Source organism: Hypanus sabinus, chromosome 14 (genome assembly GCF_030144855.1).
Source record: "Hypanus sabinus isolate sHypSab1 chromosome 14, sHypSab1.hap1, whole genome shotgun sequence".
NCBI lineage: Eukaryota > Metazoa > Chordata > Chondrichthyes > Myliobatiformes > Dasyatidae > Hypanus > Hypanus sabinus.
Genome location: NC_082719.1, coordinates 1,636,681 through 1,661,274, shown reverse-complemented (window position 1 = coordinate 1,661,274; position 24,594 = coordinate 1,636,681). Strand labels below are relative to the sequence as shown.

General features: G+C 43.6%; 1 protein-coding gene across 3 annotated transcripts in view; it reads left to right on the top strand.

The window, feature by feature from the left end:
* Window positions 1–24,594, top strand: part of ptpn13 (protein tyrosine phosphatase non-receptor type 13) — a 303,931-nt gene that overhangs the window by 40,497 nt on the left and 238,840 nt on the right. For all 3 annotated transcript variants that reach the window (XM_059988683.1, XM_059988682.1, XM_059988681.1), the window contains exons 3-4: window positions 12,265–12,434; window positions 16,281–16,346. In XM_059988683.1, coding sequence (XP_059844666.1) covers window positions 12,265–12,434; window positions 16,281–16,346 — 236 coding nt within the window. The remainder of the gene's footprint in view (window positions 1–12,264; window positions 12,435–16,280; window positions 16,347–24,594) is intronic.

Genomic DNA, 24,594 nt, shown 5'->3' with positions numbered 1-24,594 from the left:
TTTTGAACTCGGAAAAAAAGACGTTGGGTTGAAGGTTACTTTTAAGTAAAGTACTCAACGTCTATTTGAGTCCTTCTTGTATTTATGAAAAACGCCAAACTTAAATTTGCCGCCAGCAGCAAACCAAAAATAACGTCAGCCAGCTGTCAACCTGAAAAATAAAAGGACTATTTCACTGAACAATGAAAACATATGAATATACGTAAAATAATAGGCAATTAAAATATTTATCATACTTGTTCAGGTTGACTCATACCTGACAATGCAGTCGTATTTAGTAGGGATGGATCGATGCTTAGGGGAGTGACCGGGAAGGATAATGTGTTTTTTTCCTCTCTGAACTCACAGAAGCGTTTCCCAAACGATGTTTGCATTGCGATGATTGCAGAATGTAAATACTCCGAATTTATCATGTCGTGACCTTGTTTGAACTCTCTCAAATTGGGGAAGTGAGACAATGTGCCTTTCTGTAAATCTCTGGCAAGCAACGTCAACTTGCGCTCGAATGCCAAAACATCCTCCAACATGTGCAGGGCTGTACGTCCTTACCCCGTTGAAGAGCTGTGTTCAGCGTGTTCAGGTGCGCTGTCATGTCTACCATGAAGTGTAGCTTTTCCAGCCACTCTGGCTGTTCCAGCTCAGGAAAGTTGAGCCCTTTGCTGCCCAGGAAAGTTTTCACTTCTTCCAGACACGCGACAAAGCGTTTCAGCACCTCCCCTTTGGACAGCCACCGGACTTTGTTGTGCAGCAGGAGATCAGAATATGCGCTTTCCAGCTCGTCCAGTAACAAACGGAATTGACGGTGATTTAAACTTTTTGCCATTATTTTATTGACAATCTGAATGACAACATCCATTACTTCTGTGCATTCCGGAGGAAATGTTTGAGCGCACAGTGCCTCTTGGTGCAAGATGCAGTGAAAAGTCAGCAGCTTTCTGTCCAGCGACTTCTGCAGTAAAGCCACAAATCCCTTGTGCGTTCCCGTCATATTCGGTGCCCCATCAGTAGCTACTGACACCAGATGGGTGGTCTTTATTCCTTTGGCTCTTAAACAATTCAAGACAGCCTCACAGATGTCCTCCCCCCGTGTTTGGTCTTTTAGAGGTATCAACTCAACCAGTTCTTCCTGTGGCCCGGCAGACTTTACATACCGGCAGAACAACGCTATTTGTTCAATATCACCTTTGTCTTTAGACTCGTCACAGGCAATCGAGTAGGCCACAGCTGAATTGATGTCTTTAATTTGCTGTCTTGTGATGTCTTCTGCCATTTTTATGGTTCTGTCTTTGACAGTCTTTGCAGAGAGGGGCATATCCCTGATTTTCTGCACAATTTCACTCTTGTTTTTAAAGTCCGTGAATAGATGTTCTGAAATCTTAATGAAAGATTCTTTTATATATTCACCATCTGTAAACTGCTTCCCGTGCCTGACTATTTCCTGAGCGGCAATATAACTGGCGTATGTCGTTGATTTTCCAGACTTCATCCATTTCTGGAAATGATTTTTGCTCAGATCAACCTTCCGCATCAGTTCCGAAACGGCTTTTTTTCTCTCATCTCCATCCGGATATTTTTGAGCAAAGGCTGCGTGTTTATTCTGGAAATGCCTTGCGACATTTGACTTTTTGTTGTTTGCTAGTTTCTCATTGCATATTAAGCATACCGGTAAACCAGTCTCGTCAACAGTGAAAGCAAATGAATCTGTCCACGTATCATTAAACGTTCTGTTTTCTTCAGTCACTTTTCTTTTTTTAGAATTCTCCATAGTTGGCTTACCTTGGATCGAAAAATTAAAGAAATCGCGCACTGGCGGGTGTCAGGTATTGGCAGTGGTGACGTATATTAATAGCGATAAAAACACGTTGTAGCGGTGTGCTCACGCAGTCAGTAAACTGCAGTCGAATAACTTTATTCGAACTAAACAGCCTTGCTTTTAAGCCTCCCTCAACCCAGCCCCCATGGACGCGGATGCTGCAAAAGACGCGTACTCACAAACCCCCGTAGGCTATCTCCCTTAGCCGGAATGCTGGCTAATTGTGAGCCGTTTCGGATGTGCCAGGAAATGTGTCGCCACACTTAGATTGTACAAGATCACCATAATCTTCAAATTTAGAATTACATTTCAAAAGCTAACAAACTAACATAAAATACATTTTAATTAAATACTGACCAATTATTTCCCAAAGCCACAGGGAGCCGCAGCACAGAGGTGAAAGAGCCACAAATGGCTCGGGAGCCGCAGGTTGCCGACCCCCGCACTAGAAGATCGATATTCTTCAACAAATTTCTTCGCTTCTTCCGGAGTGTTGAAAAATTGTTGACTGTTGTCGTTCAGCGCAATTCTAAGCTTCGCTGGATATATTAAAGCTTGTTTAAGTCCAATCAAGTGAATCTCTGCCATCACTGGTTTAAAAGCGATTCTCGCTCTCATTACTTCGTATGAATAATCCTCAACAATTCGAAATGTGTTGTCGTTGTGAAAAATCATACCTTTTTTACGAGCTAATCGAATTAGAAGCTCTTTCTCACGAGGATAATGAAGGCGAACAATCACCGCTCGTGGTTTAACACTCGTAGTTGAAAATCTCGCAACTCTGTGAGCGCGATTGATAACAGGTTTAGCTTGCAAACCTTCATCGCTGAAAATTTCCCACAATAATTTAGAGAAAAATTCAGTTAAATCACCGGACTCAACTTTTTCGGGAAATCCAATGATACGCAAATTCTGTCTGCGAGATCGGTTTTCGAGATCAGTAATTTTAAACTTATACTGATCCATAGTTTTAGCAGTCGACTCTATCTTCTCCAACGCTTCAATTGTACGTGCTTTTTCACAAATTGATTTTTCAAGAGTCGTGATCTTATCTTCATGCCGCTGTATATCTGATGCCTGCGATTGAAATTTAGTTTCAAGCGATCTAACAACTTCTTCAAGTTCAGATATTTTCGTGGTAAGCTTATTTTCCAAACTTCCCAGTTTACTTTCCAATTTACCTTCTAACCTGCCTTCCAAACCCGCAAGTTTAGCATCCAGAAGGCTAGCAATTATGTCGATAGATAAAGGATCCTTAGACGATTTCTTGCTTGTAGCCATTTTAAGTTTGACAAGATTAGATCAAATATTATTTTAGGAAAAAAAAAGTTAATCAGAAGTAGCAACTCATATGATTAAGTTCGAAAAGATTTGATTAAAGGGTGATTATAGTTAAAAAAAATTAAGAGCGCCTAAAAGGCAGATGTTTACGTCGCCATCTTGAAACTCCACCCCCGCAGACTCATTTTCAATTACTCTTTACAACTCATATTCTCGTGTTTATTTTTATTTGCAAGATATGTTGACTTTTGCATGTTGGTTGTTTATCAGTTTTTGTCTGTTTATGTAGTTTTTCATAAAAGTTATTGTATTTCTTCTTATAAATGCAAGGAAATGAATCTCAAGATAAATGTATAGTAACATATACATACTTTAATAATTTATTTGCTTTGAACTTTTGAAGAAAATGTTATGAATGTTTCAGGTCAATAATATTTCTTGATAATGCCATATATCAGATTGTCTTAGGCTGCTGTGGAGCTACCTAAAATAAGACCTATTTTTGTAAGTAAAGCAGATCAATGTACATGTTTTTATTAACTTGGTAAAACTGTCTATAATTGTGGAATTCGCTCTGCTCTGCTGTATGTAGAAATCAAAGATTTGCATTGTTGTGTGAATGATTTAGCAATGCAAACAGACCCTTGTATTGTGCATTTAAATTGATAATCTACTTTGTTTGAGTGCCACTCTACAACTCTAATTGCATCAAGACAGTGTGGACAATTATCTTCACTGCTGCCTCAATGTGCCTTTTGTAGTTGTCTGGCAAGCTACATGCTTTGAGTGGGTGGGGGTAGTTTTCCAGTGATATGGTGCACCCATTACCTTGCATTGCTTCTAGTATCATAGTCATTAGCAGTATAGTTTATTTGTAGTCTACCAAATGCAAACAATAATTTAACGCAGGATTGAAACTTCAGAGAACTTCTGATTTTTTTAATATATAGTGCATGTCAGAGAGCTGATCTTTTGCAGTGTTTTTATATTTGTCTAGTTGATAACTTTTAAAAAAAAGTGTAAAATACTCTTACTGGTTTTCAGGCCAAGCAATACTTTCAGACACCCATGTAAAAGATCATGTATAATTCTGCATTGCTAATTTACATAATCAGGTTTCACTTTGGAAGGGAACTTGGTTCAGATGGTAGATGAAGAGTAAGGGGTCCAGCTGGATGTTTCCTGAACAAAGCAATGTATAGTTAGCCATTATCAATTTTATCAATTGTCTTCACTGGTGAATTAAGTGTAAGCCAACATACATGATGATTTTTCCAGGAGTCATGTCATTTGTGCACAGACACTAGATTCCAACTGTAGTCAGGCCAGCCGTCATCTGTAATTAGTTGGAGAGGATGAGATTCCCTGGAAAAAAAAATCACCCCTGTAATTTTAAACTATAGACATATTATTATATACAATTTGCAATCTCAATTATATTTTAATGTACAGGAGGGGTGCACTGTAGCCTAGCAGTTAGTGCATCACTTTACAGCACTAGCTGCAAAGTTCATTCTAAATTGTAATGACCAGAGTGTGCAAAAATCTTTATACCCTGCAGTTTTTTGCTCAGTGACAACATGTGCACACTGAAATTTATATGTAGGGCTATTCATCTTAACAGCTAGCAAAGCACTTTGAACTTTGATCTCTCGGTTTGATTGTTTTTGCTCTTGTTCATCTGCACTCTCACAAAACATACGTAGCAGGCCTGCAGTGGGCAAGAAGGATTTTCTTGCTAGAGTGCTTGCTCACCATCCATATGTGATTTGCTTGCTAAATGATACTTTAAAAACTCAAGTTTCCACTTGTAAATTCTCGAGCAATTTTTGCAACAGGGCAATACACACAACTAACTTCAGTTTGTGTATTGTACATAAATATTTCTCATGGTTGCACAGTCCTGATCTCATAAGCTTTCAGTGTAGCTGTTTCTACTGCTTCAAGATTCATTAATTATCAAAGAATGTATAAATTATAGAACCTTGAGATTTGCTTGTTCACAGGTGACCACAAAGCAAGAAAACCAAAACAGTCCAATTTTTAAAAAAAAGAATAAAAATAAAAAAACAACACCCGATCTGCAGGAGAAAGAAAAATAAATAAAAATCATGCAAACATTTGAATTGAACAAGCATTCTGAACCAAAATTGAGCCCACAGACCCCGAACCCTGCAGCCTCGCTTATCAGTTCATCATATTAGCGGGCACAGGCCACAGCATCCGGGGCAGTTTTCATAGCCTCAGCACCATGGATATGACCATTGCAGTGAAATCAGTTCTTGCCCTGACCAACACCTTGCCTTTTCAGTCTATCTGGGCCAGTGTTTAAATTGACTCAACAACGAAACAGCAAGAAGCTCCATGCCCTGGAGAGAGGAGGGAACATCACGGAGAGCTGGCAAAATCAGCTCTCGCCTTCGAACTGGGCTGGTGTTTAAATGATCTAAATAGTGCATTGTGCCTCGCACGAGGATCCAGACATTATTGCTGTGAAAAGCTCTGGGTCCAGATTTCATCGCCCAGCCCAAAGCCACTCCCAAGCTTTTCAAATCAGTTATTCATTTAGATTCATTCAAATTGGTCTTCATTAAACCATTCCGCCCTCGATGAACCAGCAGTTCTTTTTGTGCTTCATATCCTTTACTTCTTTGGAATTTGACATAGTGAATCAATAAATTCTTCAATAAAAACAGTATAAATAAGACAGTTCTAAAATCTGCAGACAAATCATTGCAAGCTACACGTTGTCAACATCATCCACATCAGAAACGGGAAAAGGAATTGTAATTGTGTACAATCATGAAATATCCTTAACATGCCATTGAGGTAGAGGGTGACAACCTTTTGTGCCAGTTTAAATTCCTTTGTGTGGTGCCAGTAGCAAAAGATGGGTGAAGGCGCACACCTTAGAAGGGAGCATTGGCCAGCTGTAAGATCAGGGCTCAATTCCCACCGCTATCTGGAAGGAATTTGTACATTTTCCCCAGGGCCACGTGGGTTTCCTTGGGGGGCTCCAGTTTCCTCCCACATCCCAAAGATATCTGGTTAGGGTTCGTGAACCATTGGCATGAGTGGCAGGAGCATGGCGACATTAACAGGCAGCTCAGCACAACTGTTGCTGAAAGACCTAAGGGCACATAAGTCACCCAGCCAGATGAACTGCACCCTAGGGTTCTGAAAGAAGTAGCAGGTAGACATTGTGGAGGCATTAGTAATGATCTTTCAAAAATCACTGGACTCCGGCATGGTGCCAGAGGACTGGAAAATTGCAAATATCATTCAGTCTTTAAGAAAGGAGGAAGGCAGCAGAAATGAAATTATAGATTAGTTAGCCTGACCTCAGTGATTGGGAAGATGTTGGAGTCAATTGTTAAGGATGAGGTTATGAAGCAGTAGGTGACACAGGACAAGACAGCACAAAGTCAGCATGGTTTCCTTAAGGGACAACCTCATCTGATGAAACTGTGATTTTTTTTTAAATTTCTAGTCCATGGTGGGGGAGACTAGGACAAGAGGGCACAGCCTCAGGATAGAGGGACATCAATTTAAAACAGAGATGCAGAGAAATTTCTTTAGCCAGAGGGCGATGAATTTGTGGAACTTAGCACCACAGGCTGCTATGTATTTCAGGCAGAGCTTAATAGGTTCTTAATTAGACATAGCATCAATGGTTATGGGAAGGCCAGGAAGTGGGGCTGAGGAGGGGTAAAAAAGGATCAGCCCTGATAGAATGGCAGAGCAGACTCTGGGCCAAATGGACTAATTCTGCTCCGTGTCTCCCATGTCTTATTGTCTTGTTTATAGTCTTGTAGCGGCCAGCACATGCGCGCCTCGAACCGCCATCGGAAGCCGCAGGCGGTCATGCAGTAGCGCGTTTGGAACTACCTGCTTGGGGTGGATGTCCCGGGGACAGTCTGACGTCATGTCCGCCCCGCGAGTCGAAGGGGCCCATGGGACGGGAGATTTAAGCATGCGATTTTGAATCAGTAAAGGCATTCTGAGTTCAGTTCTCTGCCTCCATGTGTTTCTTTAGTAGCGCGTTGTGCACGACTACGTTGGTGACCCCGACGTTCCAGATGGCATCTGGAACCGGCGACTCAGCGACCAGCCATGAGTTCGAGCGACTCGCACAGTGCGGTCTCTCTGAAGCTCTGGACTTTCTGGGCCAATCAGCCCCATGTTTGGTTCGAGCAGGCTGAGGCCCAGTTCAGTATCAGAGACATTACAGCCAACGCCACGTGGTACTACTACGTGGCCAACACACTCGACCAGGAGACGGCAGGCCGGATCATTGACTTCCTACGCCAGCCACCAACGGAGGACAGTGTACCTTCGGACTCTCCCGCCGCGAACGGGCCACACGGCTCCTACACATGGACGGCCTGGGCGACTGCATGCCTTCTGAGCTCATGAACGGCCATAAGCCATGCCTTTTATTTGAACAATTGTTCCTCGAGCAAATGCCAGAGGACATTTGCCTCCTTCTCGCGAGTGAGGATTTCAGCAACCCACACAGGGTCGCGGCTAAAACAGACGTCCTTTGGCAGAGCAAGCAATGTGGAGCAGCCTCCATTCACCTAGCTACAATCGTGCGCCCCAAAGCTCAGGCCCCACAACCAAAGCCGTCGCAACCCATGGGGGAAAAAGATGAAAGTTCGGAACAATGGTGTTTCTATCACCAAAGATGGGGCTCAGACATGTGACGCTGCCGTCCACCATGTGCTTTTCCGGGAAACACTGGGGCCAGCCGTCACTAATGGCTACGGCGGCTGGCCACCGAGACAGCCTCCTGTACCTCGGGGACCAACACACCGGGCGGCGCTTCCTGATAGACACCGGGGCCGAGGTCAGCGTACTCCCCCCTCCCCCCCGAACATGGACACTGGTAACGCGGTCCCAGGCCCCGAACTCATCGCTGCAAATGGCAACAGTATTCGGACGGACAAACTATCGCACTGCATTTCAGGTCCAGCTGTTTCACTTGGACTTTCACGTTGGCAGCGGTGTCACAGCCACTACTAGGGGCACATTTCCTACGAGCCAACTGTCTCCTGGTCGACCTAAAAGGCCGGAGTTTGATCCACGCTGAGACGTTCCAGACTTTCCAGCTCAGAGAAGCCAAGCTAGCGGCCCTCCACCTGGATTCCGTGACCCTCTCGGGTAACGAATTCGCCAGGGAGTTGGCAGAATTCCCCTCCATAGTCACCCAGCAGTTCTCCACGGCCGACCCCAAGCATGGCGTGCAGCACCACATCCCCACACAAGGGCAGCCGCTGCAGGCCGGAGCTCGCAGGCTCCCTCCCGATAAGCTCCATCTCACCAAGGAGGAGTTCCGTAAGATGGAAGAGAAGGGAATCCTATGCCGCTCAGCCCGTGGGCATCCCCACTTCACATGGTGCCCAAGTCCGCAGGAGGATGGAGGCTCTGCGGAGACTACAGAAGGCTCAACGACGCCACAACTGCTGATAGGTACCCAGTACCCCACATCCCGGACTTCACGGAGAACCTGCATGGAGCGACCATCTTCTCGAAAATCAACCTGGTCAGGGGATGCCATCAGATCCCAGTGCACCCCGACGACGTGCCCAAGACAGCCCTCATCACCCCGTTCGGCTTTTCCAATTCCTGAGGATGCCTTTCGGTCTCAAGAATGCAGCCTGAACTTTCCAAAAGCTCATGGACTCAGTGGGATGTTGCCTGGATTTGGTTTTCATTTACTTGGATGATATCCTGGTGGTCAGCCGTTCGCACCAAGAGCACGTGGCACATTTGTGCGAGCTCTGCCAACGCCTGAGCGACCACGGACTGGCAATCTATCCGGCGAAGTTCCAGTTCAGGTTGATGGAGATCGACTTGGGCCACAGAGTCAACCGAGATGGCGCAGTTCCCCTACCAGACAAGGTCCAGGCCATCCGCCAGTTCCCCAGGCCCAGCACGGTCCAGGGCCTGCAGGGGTATGTCGGGATGGACAACTTTTATCATCGGTTCGTGCCGGCGGTGGCACGCATCATGAGACCCTTGTTCTGCCTGATGGCCGACAAGGCCAAAGAAGTGGCATGGGATGCGGAGTGCACGGAGGCGTTCGAGCAGGCCAAGGAGGCCCTGGTAAAGGCGGCCCTCCTAGTGCGCCCGAGATTTGATGTACCCACGGTACTCACAGTCGACGCTTCCGACACGGCAGTCGGCGGAGTCCTGGAGCAGCTCATCGAGGGCCAGTGGCGACCACTCGCTTTCTTCAGCCGGCACCTGCGGCCACCAGAGGTGAAGTACAGGGCTTTTGACAGAGAATTGCTAGCGCCCTACCTGGCTGTCCGGCATTTCCGGTACTTCCTCGAGGGAAGGGAGTTCACTGTGTATACGGACCACAAGCCCCTCACCTTCGCACTGGCCAAGGTATTGGACCCATGGTCAGCTCGGCAGCAGAGGCACCTATCCTTTATTTTAGAATTCACCACGGACATCCGCCACATTGCAGGGAAGAACAACGTTGTCGCCGACACACCGTCTCGCCTCACCTGTAGGCATATCGTCCTCAGGAATAGACTACTCAGCACTGGTGGAAGCACAACGGTCGGACACCGAGATCCCGGCTTACCGCACCGCCGTTTCGGGGCTCCAGTTGGAGGATGTCTCCTTCGGCCCAGCAGCGGATCGACTCCTGTGCGACGTGTCTACCGGCAAACCCCGACCCGTGGTTCCAGCGGCGTGGAAGCGCTGGGTGTTCAACACGCTGCACGACCTGACCCACACATCCATCCGGGTATCCATCAAGCTGGTAGCAGACAGCACGGTTTGCACAAATAGGTCGGACACTGGGCCAGGACCTGTGTACACTGCCAGACCGCTAAAGTCCAGCGGCACGTGAAGGCTCCCTCCAGCAGTTCCAGCCGACGCAAAGGAGGTTCCAACACATCCACGTGGACATCGTCGGCCCCCTGCCCGTCTCCCGAGGCGCCAGGTATATCTTTACCATGGTAGACAGGTTCACCAGATGGCCAGAAGCCGTACCGCTCGCAGACACGTCCACTGAGTCCTGCGCCAGGACGCTCATTGCAAACTGGATCGCCAGGTTCGGCCTCCCAATGGACATCACCTCCGACCGAGGGGCGCAGTTCACGTCTGGTTTGTGGACAGCACTGGCACAGCTCCCGGACACTCAGCTGCATCACACCACGGCGTACCATCCCCAGTTCAATGGTCTGGTAGAGCGATTCCACCGGCATCTCAAGTCGGCCCTGATGGCACGCCTCAGGGGCTCCCCTGGGTTCTACTGGGCATCCTCACAGCCCCCAGGGAGGACCTGGGCACCTCCTCAGCGGAATTGGTCTACGGGGCCCCCTTGACGTTCCCAGGCAAGTTCGTACCAGAGGTCCGAGGTTCGGAAGAAACTCCAGCAGCGGTGCTACCGAGGCTACGGGACAAGGTAGGGACCCTGGCACCAGTCCCGACCTCCAGGCATGGTCCCACGCCATCCTTCACCTCTAAAGACCTCCGAGACTATGTTTTTTCTCGCCGGGGCATGCAGCAGCCGTACGAAGGACCCTTCAAGGTGATCCGGCACAACGGAACCACTTGTGTCGTGGAGGTGGGTGGCCCGGGAAAAGACTTACAGTGGACCGCCTCAAACCGACGCTTGGACATTGAGCAACCTGTGAGGGTACCCGCACCGCGCCGGCGAGGCCGGCCACCCAGGCAAGCCACACAGACTGGGGGCTCCACTCCCCGGATGGACGTTTCTGGGGGGGGGGGGGGGGTGTGGTGGCCCGCAGACGCTGGACTCGAACCGCCATCGGGAGCCGCGGGCAGACATGCGGTAGCACGTTTAGAACTACCCGCTCGGGGCGGATCTTCCGGGGACAGTCTGACGTCACATCTGCCCAGTGGGTCGCAGGGGCCCATGGGAGGGGAGATTTAAGCGCGCAATGTTGAATCAGTAAAGGCATTCTGAGTTCAGCTCTCGCTGCCTCCGTGTGTTTCTTTAGTAGCGCGTTGCGCACGACTACAGTCTGAGAGTTTTTCAGACTATTTCATGGTAGTTCTGATGGCTTGTTTGCCAAAATGGAGTAGATTAATTTCTTGGATCCCAGTTATATGTATTTGCATACAAGTAACAAGATATGAACATTACATGTATGCAATAATGACGTGTAGAAATTAGATTTTACATGGATGACAAATTAACAATAGTTTTATTTTATTTTATTTAAGGAGTTGGAATCTGTAGTAGTTGGGAACACGATAGTAATATTATAATTTGTATTTTCTTCAAAATCTTAAGTATGATTATCTTCCCTTAAGGGTTCTTAGTGTATCTTTACTTAATTATAATATGTGTATTCAAAATATTCTTAATACAAGCAAGAGAAGATGTTCTTAATTGTTTTGCTAGTGTTCTGTCTTGTTGTTTATATACCCATCATAAATCACTAAATATACTAAAATCCCTTAAGAGGAAAAAAATCACACTAATATTTTGAAGCAAGTTTTTCTAGACATTTTGTTCTAATTTTCTTTTTTTTTCTGTTTTGAATGGCTGTAGCTCCCTGGTAGTGCAGGGTGAAGAAATAATATTGTTTATAACAATGATATAGCTTATTATCTGTAGAAGGCAAACTAAGCTTAGAACATGAGGACAAATCACTAACCACAAAGCACAGCAGGAATTTGATGAAATTTAGTGGTCTGAAATGATTAGTGCTGGGATCACTATCGTTCACCACATGTATATTAAATAGATTCTTTCAGAAATACAGCTCAAAAAATTCATCAGCATAGAATTGTTTGTTGTGGTTAACACAAAGGAGAACTGACAAAATGCAGAAAGACAAAATTAAGTTTTTAAGTAATGTAGAGGAACTGAAGGGATCACAGATGTGCATGAACAAATCTTTTGTGATTTAAAACAAAACACTGGGTAATTTCAAATGGCCTAAGAACAATTGTATGGTAATGTGTCAGATGTCAACTTTGATATTTGAAAGATGACCATCATAATTCAAAGTGTCTGTTGCAGTACAGTACATCTCCATCTCTCCTTCTCTCAGGAACAACAATATACAATCTCTGATGTTTTGATCAGATAGCATACATTAACAAGGGCCTGGGGTATTGGGGCGCGAAGGATGAGAATATCTAAGTAACGTTTTTGTGTTTTCATTTCTCCGCAGCTGATCCTATGGCTCTAGGTTTTATCATTTCTCCGTGGTCTCTGTTGTTGTTACCCTCCGGCAATATTTCTTACACTGATGAAATGGTTTCCAACCAAGATCTGCGAGCATTTACAGCCCCTGAGGTTTTGCAGAATCAGGCTCTGACTTCTCTGTCTGATGTTGAGAAGGTATGGGACTAATCTATCAGCTGTGTCTTCTGAGGATCCACGTGGATGTCGTCAAAAACCATGTCAAAAAAGCCCAAATGTGAATGGAGCGAAAGCATTACGTTTCAGTATTGTGTGTGTGTGGCTAAGATCAATGCTTTATGTAATGAGTTGCATATTATATTTAAAAAAACCATTATTACATGACTAGTTAAGCAAAACTTAACTCTGTACTTAAGTGAACTGTTTTAGGCAATGTGTGTTTAAAATTATTGACCACCCAGTGGAACACTGATTTTCAATAATAGTTGTATCTGTTTCATGAATTAATTCATGTAGCTTTGAAGTTTAAGTAACTGTCAGGGTAGCATCACCACTGAGAGTGCATTTTGGGAAATAATCAAAAGCTCCAAATTAAAATTATGCTTCAAAATATGTTAGTGATGCATTGATACAGTTAGCTGCAGAACTTTGCTTCCCTATTACACTGTAAACTTCTGACTGAGCAGTTCCTTGGACTCTAAGCTATGACGGAATGGGTAATTAGGAATTTCTGTCTTGAAGTTGAAAGGTTTATCCTACGTATCCTACTGAATGTATTGGTAGGGCCTAATTTGCATATCTTATCTTGGTTTCTTGTCCAAGACAGCCAGGCTGTCTGACTACAAGGTGGACTGATCTTTAGGATCAGACTGTAAACAGGGGAGCGGAGGTGGAGGCTGGCTTGGGAAGTGGTGGGGAAAGGAAAACTGGAAGACTGTAGGGTCAGAATTATGAGAGATTTGAGACCCGTGGCAGATGTCAAAGGCCCATGCATGAGACTAAAGGAGAAGGAAGGTCAGAGAGGGAACAGAAAGTTTACCAGGTTTAGCAGTGGAAATTGGAAGAACATAAGACCATAATTAGGCCATTCAGCCTGTTTGATCATGGCTGATTTATTTTCCCTCTCCAACTTATTCTTCAGCTTTCTACCTGTAATCTTTGACACCCTTACTCATTAAGTACCTATCAAGCTCCACTTTAACTGTACCCAGTTGCTTGGCCTGCATAGGCACCTCTGGCAGTGAATTCTGCCAATTCACCACACTGTAGCTAAGAGTGTTCTGAAAGGATGTCTTTCTATTCTGAGTCTGTGCCCCCTGGCCCTAGACTCTCCCACTATTGGAAACATCCTCTTCACACCCACTCCTTCTAGGCCTTTCCATATTTGTTAAGTTTCAATGAGATTCCAGCCCCCATTCTTCTAAAGTCCAACAAGTACAGGCCTAAAGCCATCAAATGCTCTTCATATGTTGACCCTTTCATTCCTGGGATTATTCTTGTAACTGCCCCTGGACCCTCTCCAATGCCCCCACATCCTTTCTTAGATATGGAGCCCAAAACTGCTCACAATACTCCAAATGTGGTCTGACCAATGCCTTATAAAGCCTCAGCATTACATCCTTGCTTTCATATTCTAGTTGTCTGGAAATGAATGCTAACCTTGCATTTACCTTCCTTCGTTCTGACTTAACCTGCAAGTTAACCTTTAGGGAATCCTGCACAAAGACTCCCACGTCCCATCATATGTCAGAGTCTGGGTGATTGAGGGAGGAAACTCACAAAGAGCATTTAGCACAGATGTGATACCTAACCGAGCATTGAAGGCATATGCTGATCAACGGGCTGTGGTGTTCACTGAGACCTTTAACCCTCTGCTTCTGCCATCTGCTTCAATTATATGGGTTGTTAAGAAAATTGTGGTAACCTGCCTCAATGACTATCACCCAGTAGCACTTATATATACAGTGATGAAGCGTTTTGAGAGGTTAATGATGAAACATATCAATTCCTGCCTGAGAAGTGACTTGGATCTGCTCCAATTTGCCTAGCAGCACAGCACGTCCACAGCAGATGTAATTTCATTGGCTCTTTTCTCAACCCTGGAACAAAAGACAGCAATAGTGCATATATCAAGATGCTCTTTATCAATTACAGCTCAGCATTCAATACAATTGTCCCCTCAGAACTAATCAATTAGCTTCAAGGCATTGACCTCGATGCCTCTTGTGCAATGGGAACCTGGATTGCCAGTCAGATCAGATTGGCAACAACATCTCTTCCACAACCTCCATCAGCACGGTGCGCCACCAGGCTGTGTGCTTATCCCCCAGCTCTACTCACTTTACACATTACGAATATGTGGATAAGCACAGCTCCAATATCATCTTTAAGTTTTCTGATATCGCCACTGTCGTTGGCTGAATCAAAGATGGAGATTAATCAGCATATAGGAGGGAGATTGAAAATCTGGCTGAATGGCACCATAACAACAACCTCTCTGTCAATGAGACCGAGGAGCTGATGATTAACTGCAGGAGGAGCAAGCTGGAGGACCATGGACCAGTCCTCATCAGGGGATCCGAGGTGGAGAGGGAAGTTTCTCAGTGTTACCATTTCAGAGGACCTATCCTGAACCCAGCACATACGTGCAATTATGTAGAAAGCACAGCAGCGCCACTACTTCCTTAGGAGTTTGCAAAGATTTGGCATGTCACCTAAAACTTTGATAAATTTCTATAGATGTGTGGTGGAGAGTATATTGCCAGGATGCAACACTACTGGTATGGAAACACATGAGTGGAAAATCTTACAAGAAGTAGTGGATACAACCCAGTCCAACATGGATAAAGCACTCTCCTCCACTGAGCACATCTACACATCACCCGAGTCATGCTCTCTTCCCACTACTGCCATTAGGAAGAAGATGCAGGAGCCTCAGGATTCTCACTACTGGGTTCTGGAATAGTTATTAACCCTCAACCATTAGTCTCTTGAACCAGAGGGGATAACTTCATTCAACTTCACTTGTTCCATCACTGAATTGATCTCATTCCTATGGACTCACTTTCAATGACTCTTCTTCTCATGTTCTCAATATTTATTGCTTGCTTATTTATTTGTTTGTTTATTCAGCCATTTATTCATCATTTATTTATTTATTATTCTTTTTTTCTTTGTATTTGCACAGTTTGTAGTCTTTTGCACACTGTTTGATTCTTTTACAGTTATTGTGTTTATGGAGTATGTCCACATGAAGATGAATCTCAGGGTTGTATACGGTGACAATTCAGATTCAGATTCGGTTTATTGTCATTTAGAAACCACCAATGCAATGCAGTTAAAAAATGAGACAACGTTCCCCCAGAATGATATCACAAAAGCATATGACAAAACAGACTACACCAGAAAATCCACATAACGTTTGGCAATCCCTAATCCAGAGTCTGGAGAGGCTGCTGCGTATTAATATCGCACTACCATCTTAGCATGTTCCCTGGAAAGGAGCTCCAAATCCACCAGACAAAACAAGACCAAAAACTAAAGCTACAAGACCTGCACAAAACCACTTAGTTACAATAGCGCAAACAATAGCATAATTGATTTAAAAAAAACAGACCATGGGCATGGTTAAAATAGTCCAAAGATGTTAAAAGACTATAAGTTCAAAAGAAACCATCACACAGTTTTCACAAAAATATACTTCGATAATAAATTTACTTCAAACTTTGAACTTTGAATTAATGTTTTGTGAAAAGCATTTCCCCTATAAAACAATTTTTGACTTCTTACTATGTTGTTAAAGTAATCTGGTCAAAACATGGCAATGCTCCTAAATGGCAATGTAAACATGTATTCTGTGGGCCATTTTGTTGCAACATTTTTGTTGGAAATCTTGGTGTAATCAGTAAAAAGAATTGTTAAAAGCAATGACTAGCAAGCGCGGAGTATTCTAAATGCTTGAATCTTTCTTTGTACCCAAAAGATATGCTTTATTCCTCAGCTACATGATGCGTAAATTGTTTTGATCTGGATTTGTTTTTGCAGATGCATGTGTATTCGCTCGGTATGACTTTGTATTGGGGAGCCGATTATAAAATGCCTCTGAATCAGGTGAGCATTAAGCGTCATTGAATCAGGTGCCTTTTATCCTTTTATTTTGAGGAATTGTTCCAAATGCAGTTAAGGCTAAAGTTGTCTAATCTCTTGAAGCCAGACATACTTATGTTCATGCATTTAAAAATATTTAAATTTGTCCTTTGCATTGTGATCTTTCTCCTCACCACCATTTAGTATGACGGGAAGGAAATAAATTCATATTCTTTGAAAGAGTTTAATTTTATTATGCTCTTTTAAATTGGACTTCACAGAAATCTTCACATCTGTTCTCATTACCAAGCAGTGGGTGCCAGTTTCCTAATGTTTCAAGATGAAGTTGATTATCATTGGCTAATAACACAGGATATAAATGCCCTTAAAAATTTGCTTTTAGCAGATTAGCACAATACATTTCAAGGTGAGGATGAATGTAAATTGGCATAATCTTAAACTAGCATAAATTATACCCGTATATTAATAAAACACAAAATAAACATAATACTAGTGTAGGCTTGAGTGAGAGGGAAGAAATAATCCAAGGTAGTGTCAAAGTTTTTCAGATCAGTTCAAGAACCTGATGGCAGTAGGTAAAAACCTGTTGTTGAAGCTTGACATGCGAGCGAGTCTTCAGGCTTCTGTACCATTTGCAAGCAGCACTGAGAAGAGGGCATTGCCTGATTATGGTAGAATCTGGTAATAGATGCTACCTTCGTCTTGTAGATATCCTCAATAATGGGCAGAGATTGTACCTATGATGAAATTGGCTGAGTTCACCACTCTCTGCAGCCTCTTACGTTCCTATACATGAGAGTTTCCATACCAGGCTATTATTCAACCTGTCAGAAAACATGTAATCTTGTTGGAAAATTTGAGTTTTCAAATTACCAGAAAAGATGTGCACAAACTCCTTTCAATCTTCTCGGAAACATGAAGCATTCACATTGTTTTGTAAATGCTGGATTGTTTTTCTTCAGAGGATAAGCAAAGTTTAATCAGCCAGCAGGCTGATTCGGCAATGAAGAAGCTTTCTGCTTGCCCATAACCCAATTGTATTTTTGGGGGTAAAAAACAATAGAATCCCTGCTAAACAACAGAAAGAACAAAGTAAACATAACTTGAATTATATGACTAAAAGGACTTTGGAAATTCTGAGCTAATGAAATTAAAGTGTGGTCAAAAAAAAAGTTAGCATGACAGGTTGGGCTTATTAACTTATGGCTGCTTTTTAGATTCCACATTAGACACTGAGTAAACCACAATTTCATGCATATTTGCTTGTCACTATTAATATAATTTGAGATATATTATTGCATTGTATTTATGAATAAGAAAATAGATACAGAAGGGTTGTGAAAGATTTTATTGATACTAATGTTTGAGGGAAGAGGCACCACTGATTAAAATTGAGCCATGTGGGAACTGTAACTGGGAAATGTAGTTTATTCGCACAGCAGACCTCCAGGAGACTCTCACTCTCCTGAGATGTTTTGTACTTCAGTACAAAGATATTAAAAGATTTCAGTTTCAATATAGTCAGGTAAATTTATAGAATTACATATTTACAATGGCAGCACATCCCAACTAGCGGAAGGAGTCCTTTGAATAGTCAATATTGGTGCACGTTTTGAAAGCCATACACCCAAAATATACCCCTTTTGTTACACTGTTAAAGGATGGCTCCATGAACCAGAAAGTTAAGTGACAAAACAGATCTGTCCTGAACTTGCATTAAATGGCAGGGACACACCTTTAACAATGTGCTAAAAGCAGGAGCATTCATCTACTGTGTTTCCTATGTAGTTTCAATGGGAGTGATTCAATTTCCCACACCCAAACAATTAGTTTCAATAGCCACAAAGTATCAGTTAGAAGTTAAAGTCTGTACAGGTTTTATTTCCTGAAGGCTTGTTCTCATTTTAAGTAATCCATAATTACACTGTCCATAATTCTGTAACCTCAGAATGATCCATACATAGAGACAAAGGGAAAGGCTTGGGCAATTTTAGTTGAGGAATTTTGAGTCCATTTTTGGTAATGTAAACTAAAGGGTTTAAAACCATGAAGAAAGGTCAGCATGAAGGAGAAGAGCAAAAGAAAGCTATTAGACAAAGGTTGCCTCACAGATCTAAAGTAACCAGCACAGAATAGTGTCCTCTGGATTTTGGAGAGAAAGTGGAAGATAAATGTTCAGAGAGCTAAAGTGGATTCATGGAATAGAATTTATGAGCATTTAGAAAACGATGGCCTAATTAGGGGCAGTCAGCATAGTTTTGTGCAGGGCAGGTCACGCCTTACTAACGATTGAATTTTTTGCGTAGGTGATTAAAGTGATCAGTAAGGGAAGAGCCATGGATGTTGTCCACATGGAATTTAGTTTGACATTCAGCAAGGTCCCTGATGGCAGGTTCATCCAGAAGATTAAGATGTATGGGTTCAGAACTCCCTTGCAAATAGTAGACACAGGGTAGATGTTGATGGACATTTCCTGCCTGGATGTCTGTGATTATTGGTGTTCTGCAGGGATCCATACTGGGTTCTCTGCTGTTTGACATCTTTATGGATTACAAAATTTGCAGATGACACAAACATTGGTGGCATTGTGGATAGTGTAGGAAGTTGCCAAAAGATATAGCGGAATCTAAACCAATTACAGATATGAGTGGAGAAATGGCAGATGAAGTTTAATCAAGCCATGTGTAAGATATTGCCCTTTGGGAGATCAGATGTGCAGGGGAAGTACACAGTTAATGGCAGGACCCTTAACAGTGTTGACATACAGAAGGACTTTGAGATCCATATCTAGAGATTCCTGAATGTTAACAGGATAGTAAAGGAGATAAATGACATGCTTGCCTTTATTACTCAAGGCACTGAATTCAAGAACCAGGATGTTGCAGTTTTACAAAATCCTGTTTTGGTCACATCTTCAGTGTTGGATTTCGTTTCAGGATGTTCTATTATTGGAACGATGTGAAGGCTATGGAGAGATTCAGGAGAGGTTTATCAGGATGTTACCTGGATTAGAGGACATGTGCTTTAAGGCAAGGTTAGACAAACTTGGGTTGTTTTCTCTGGAGTGGCAGAGGCTGAGGGGAGATGTGATAGAAGTTTATAAAATTGTGAGAGCTACTGGTAAGATAGACAACTGGTATCCATTTCCTTGGGTTGAAATATCTAATACCAAAGAGTATGCATTTAAGGTGAGAGCGGGTAAGTTCAAATGAGATGTGTGGACTATTTTTTTTACACAGAGGGAATGGTAGATGCCTAGAATGTGCTAAAGGGTGGATGTTTGTAAAGAATTCTTAGAGAGGCATATGTACTGTATATGCAGAAAACAGAGGTGATATGGACATAGTGCAGAAAGAAGGAATTAGTTGTTATTAGCGTAATCAATTTGGCATTACATCATAGGCTTTTAGGCCTGTTTCTGCCCTGTAACTTTGAGTGGAAATATGGTCTATTTGTAGATATTTGGGGACACTTTTGAAACAAAAAGTGGAAATAGAGTGCACCCAGACCAAACAATAACAAAATAACAAATATAGGAGGGTGTGTCAAGAATCACCTAAACTGTGGAGGTGGTGGGAAGGAACTTGTGAGAAAGGACTGATTAGAAAGTGCTCTATACAATAGGTATAAAGTTGCAGATGTCAAACATCTAAAAAACATTTTAAGTTGTCTGAGGCTATGTCCACACTACACCAGATAAATCCGTAACTGAATCTTTTTCTCTTCGTTTTTACCCTTCGTCCTCACTAAAATAGCGTTTTCGTCCCCCGAAACTGGAGCTTTTCAGAAACATTCTCCAATGTGTGTATTTTTGAAAACGCTGGATTGGCCGGATCAGTGTGGACGGGGTAACCGGAGACTTCTGAAAACACTATCAGACGGTGGTGCGCTATTTCATTGTTTTCTTGAATGCAACCTAACAATTTCAGAACAGACAATAGACAGTTGGTGCAGGAGTAGGCCATTTGGCCCTTCTAGCCAGCTCCGCCATTCACTGTGATCGTGGCTGATCATACACAATCAGTACCCCAGTTCCTGCCCTCTCCCCATATCCCTTGACCCCGCAATCTGTAAGAGCTCTATCTAACTCTCTCTTGAATGCATCCAGAGACTTGGCCTCCACTGCCTTCTGGGGCAGAGCATTCCACATATCCACCACTCTCTGGGTGAAAAAGTTTTTCCGCATCTCTGATCTAAATGGTCTACCCCCTTATTCTTAAACTGTGGCCTCTAGTTCTGGACTCACCCATCAGCGGGAACATGCTTCCTGCCTCCAGCGTGTCCAATCCCTTAATAATCTTATATGTTTCAATCAGATCCCCTCTCATCCTAAATTCCAGTGTGTACAAGCCCAGTCGCTCCAATCTTTCAACATATGACAGTCCTGCCATTCCGGGAATTAACCTCGTGAACCTACGTTGCACTCCCTCAATAACAAGAATGTCCTTCCTCAAATTTGGAGACCAAAACTGCACACAATACTCCAGGTGTACTCACCAGGGCCCTATACAGCTGCAGAAGGACCTCTTTACTCCTATACTCAATTCCTCTTGTTATAAAGGCCAGCATGCCATTGGCTTTCTTCACTTCCTGCTGTACCTGCATGGTTGCTTTCATTGACAGATGTACAAGAACACCTAGATCTCGTTGAAATTCCCCTTTTCCTAACTTGACTCCTTTTAGATAGTTATCTGCCCTCCTGTTCTTGCCACCAAAGTAGAATACCTCACATTTATCCACATTAAACTGCATCTGCCATACATTTGCCCACTCACCCAACCTGTCCAAGTCACCCTGCATTCTCATAACATCCTCCTGACATTTCACATTGCCACCCAGCTTTGTGTCAGCAGCAAATTTGCTAATGTTACTTTTAATCCCTTCATCTAAATAATTAATATATATCGTAAACAGCTGCGGTCCCAGCACCAAACCTTGCGGTACCCCACTGGTCTCAGCCTGCCATTCCGAAAGGGACCCGTTAATCGCTACTCTTTGTTTCCCATCAGCCAGCCAATTTTCAATCCATGTCAGTACTCTGCCCTCAATACCATGTGCCCTAATTTTGCCCACTAATCTCCTATGTGGGACTTCATCAAAAGCTTTCTGGAAGTCCAGGTACACTACATCCACTGGCTCTCCCTTGTCCATTTTCATAGTTACATCCTCAAAAAAACTCCAGAAAATTAGTCAAGCATGATTTTCCCTTCGTAAATCTATGCTGACTTGGACTGATCCTTCTACTGCTATCCAAATGTGTCATAATTTCCTCTTTTATAATTGACTCCAGCATCTTTCCCACCACTGACATCAGGCTAACCGGTCTATAATTCCCTGTTTTCTCTCTCCCTCCTTTCTTGAAAAGTGGGACAACATTAGCCACCCTCCAATCAGCAGGAACTGTTCCTGAATCTATAGAACATTGGAAAATGATTACCAATGCATCCACAATTTCTAGAGCCACCTCTTTAAGTACCCTGGGATGCAGACCATCAGGTCCCAGGGATTTATCAGCCTTCAGACTCAACAGTCTATCCAACACTGTTTCTTGCCTAATATAAATTTCCTTCAGTTCATCCTTTACCCTAGTTCCTTTGGCCACTATTACGTCTGGGAGATTGTCTCTTCCCTAGTGAAGACAGATCCAAAGTACCTGTTCAACTTGCCTGCCATTTCCTTGTTCCCCATAATAAATTCACCTGTTTCTGTCTTCAATGGCCCAATTTTGGTCTTAACTATTTTTTTTGCTATTCACACACCTAAAGTAGCTTTTACTATCCTCCTTTATATTCTTGGCTAATTTACCTTTGTACCTCATTTTTTCTTGGCGTATTGCCTTTTTTGTTATCTTCTGTTGCTCTTTAAAAGCTTCCCAGTCCTCCGGATTCCCACTCATCTTTGCTATGTTATACTTCTCTTTTATTTTTATACTGTCCTTTACTTCCCTTGTCAGCCACGGCCGCCCCTTACTCCCCTTAGGATCTTTCTTCCTCTTTGGAATGAACCGATCCTGCACCTTCTGCATTATACCCAGAAATACCTGCCATTGTCGTTCCACTGTCTTCCCTGCTAAGGTATTGTTCCATTGAACTTTGGCCAGCTCCTCCCTCATAGCTCCATAGTTCCCTTTGTTCAACTGTAATATTGACACATCTGATTTTCCCTTCTCCTTCTCAAATTGTAGGTTAAAACATATCATATTATGGTCACTACCTCCTAATGGTTCCTTTACCTTGAGGTCCCTGATCAAATCCGGTTCAATGCACAACACTAAATCTAGAATTGCCTTCTCCCTGGTAGGCTCCAGTATAAGCTGTTCTAAGAATCCATCTCAGAGGCACTCCACAAACTCTCTTTCTTGGGGTCCAGTACCATTCTGATTCTCCCAGTCTACCAGCATGTTGAAATCCCCCATGACAACTGTATCATTACCTTTGTGACATGCCAATTTTAACTCTTCATTCAACTTACACCCTACATCCAGACTGCTGTTTGGGGGCCTGTAGATAACTCCCATTAGGGTCTTTCTACCCTTAGAATTTCTCAGTTCTATCCATACTGACTCTACATCCCCTGATTTTATGTCCCCCCCCCCCCCTCGCAAGGGACCGAATATCATTCCTCACCAACAGAGCCACCCCACCCCCTCTGCCAGTCAGTCTGTCCTTTCGATAAGATGTATATCCTTGAATATTCATTTCCCAGGTCCTGTCTGCTTGAAGCCATGTCTCTGTTATTCCCACAACATCGTTCTTGCCAATTTCCAACTGAGCCTCAAGCTCATCCACTTTATTCCTTATACTTCGTGCATTCGTATATAATACTTTTAATTTGTTGCTCCCCTCTCTTTTCATATCAATTCCTATTTCACTAGGCCATACTGTATGATCTCTTCTTGAGCTTTCTACTCCATTGATTCTGTTGTCCTTTTTAACTTATTTTCACTTTCCCTTTAACTCCATCCTTATATTTCCAGTTCATCCCCCCCCACTACTTAGTTTAAACACATCCATGTTGCAGTGACAAACCTGTCTGCCAGAATGCTGGTCCCCTGTCTATTAAGGTGCAACCCGTCCCTTTTGTACAATTCATCCTTACCCCAAAACAGATCCCAGTGGTCCAAGAATGTAAATCCTTGCTTCCTGCACCAGTTCCTCAGCCACACATTCAGATCCATTATCTCCCTGTTCCTGCCCTCTCCAGCACGAGGAACTGGAAGCAAACCAGAGATAACCACCCTGGAAGTCCTGCTTTTCAGCCTTCTTCCGAGTTCTCTGAAGTCCTGCTGCAGAATGTCCTTCCTCTTCTTTCCGATGTCATTTGTGCCAACATGCACTACCACTTCCGGCTGTTCACCTTCACCCTTGAGGATTCCCTGCAATCGGTCCGTGATATCCTGGATCCTAGCACCAGGGAGGCAACACACCATCCTTAAATCTCGCCTGTTGCCACAGAAACCCCTTTCCGTACCTCTTACTATGGAGTCCCCTACTGCCACGGCTCTTCCTGATGTCTGACTCCTCGGCTCTGCTTCTGCACCAATTCTCAGCTCGCAGACCTGTCCGCCTCTCAGACTGGCAGTATCTTCTGTCCTGACAGCTTCCAAGAGGGTGAACCTGTTTACGAGAGGTACATCCCCTGGGGTCTCCTGTACTTCAAGCATCCTTTCCTTCCTCAACGTTGCCCCCTTTCTCTCTTCCGGTTTCCTCAGTGTAACGACCTCACTGTAGGTCCTGTCCAGAAAACCCTCGTTTTCGCAGATAAACCTGAGGTCATCCAGTTCTTTCTTCAGTGCTGCAACATGCTCCTTCAGAAGCTGAATCTGGACACACTTTCCACAGCTGTAGCAGCCGGGGGCACCATCAGTGTCCCTGACCTCCCACATCATGCACGTAGCACACTGAATCAGCTTAGCAGTCATGTCTTCACCCTCTGCAATTGTGCCTGGCGTAGTTTCCTCCCTCAGCCTCCTCGCTGAAGACTCTCGAGCCTCTCGAAGACGGCAACGAAACCGATGCCAGAAGAGTTAGAAATGTACTCACCAAATGACCCATAACTTACTGAATAAATAAGTATACTCACTTAGCCCTGTTTTCTGTCCTTGCTCGTATGAAGGTGGTTTACCTATTTATGCAAGTACTTCTCTGACAATAGATGTGTAACAGCCTAATGTAACATTGTATGGAAATACAAGATAACACTGACGCAGACATTAAAACATTCATACATTTAACAAGGTGCTTTATTAATG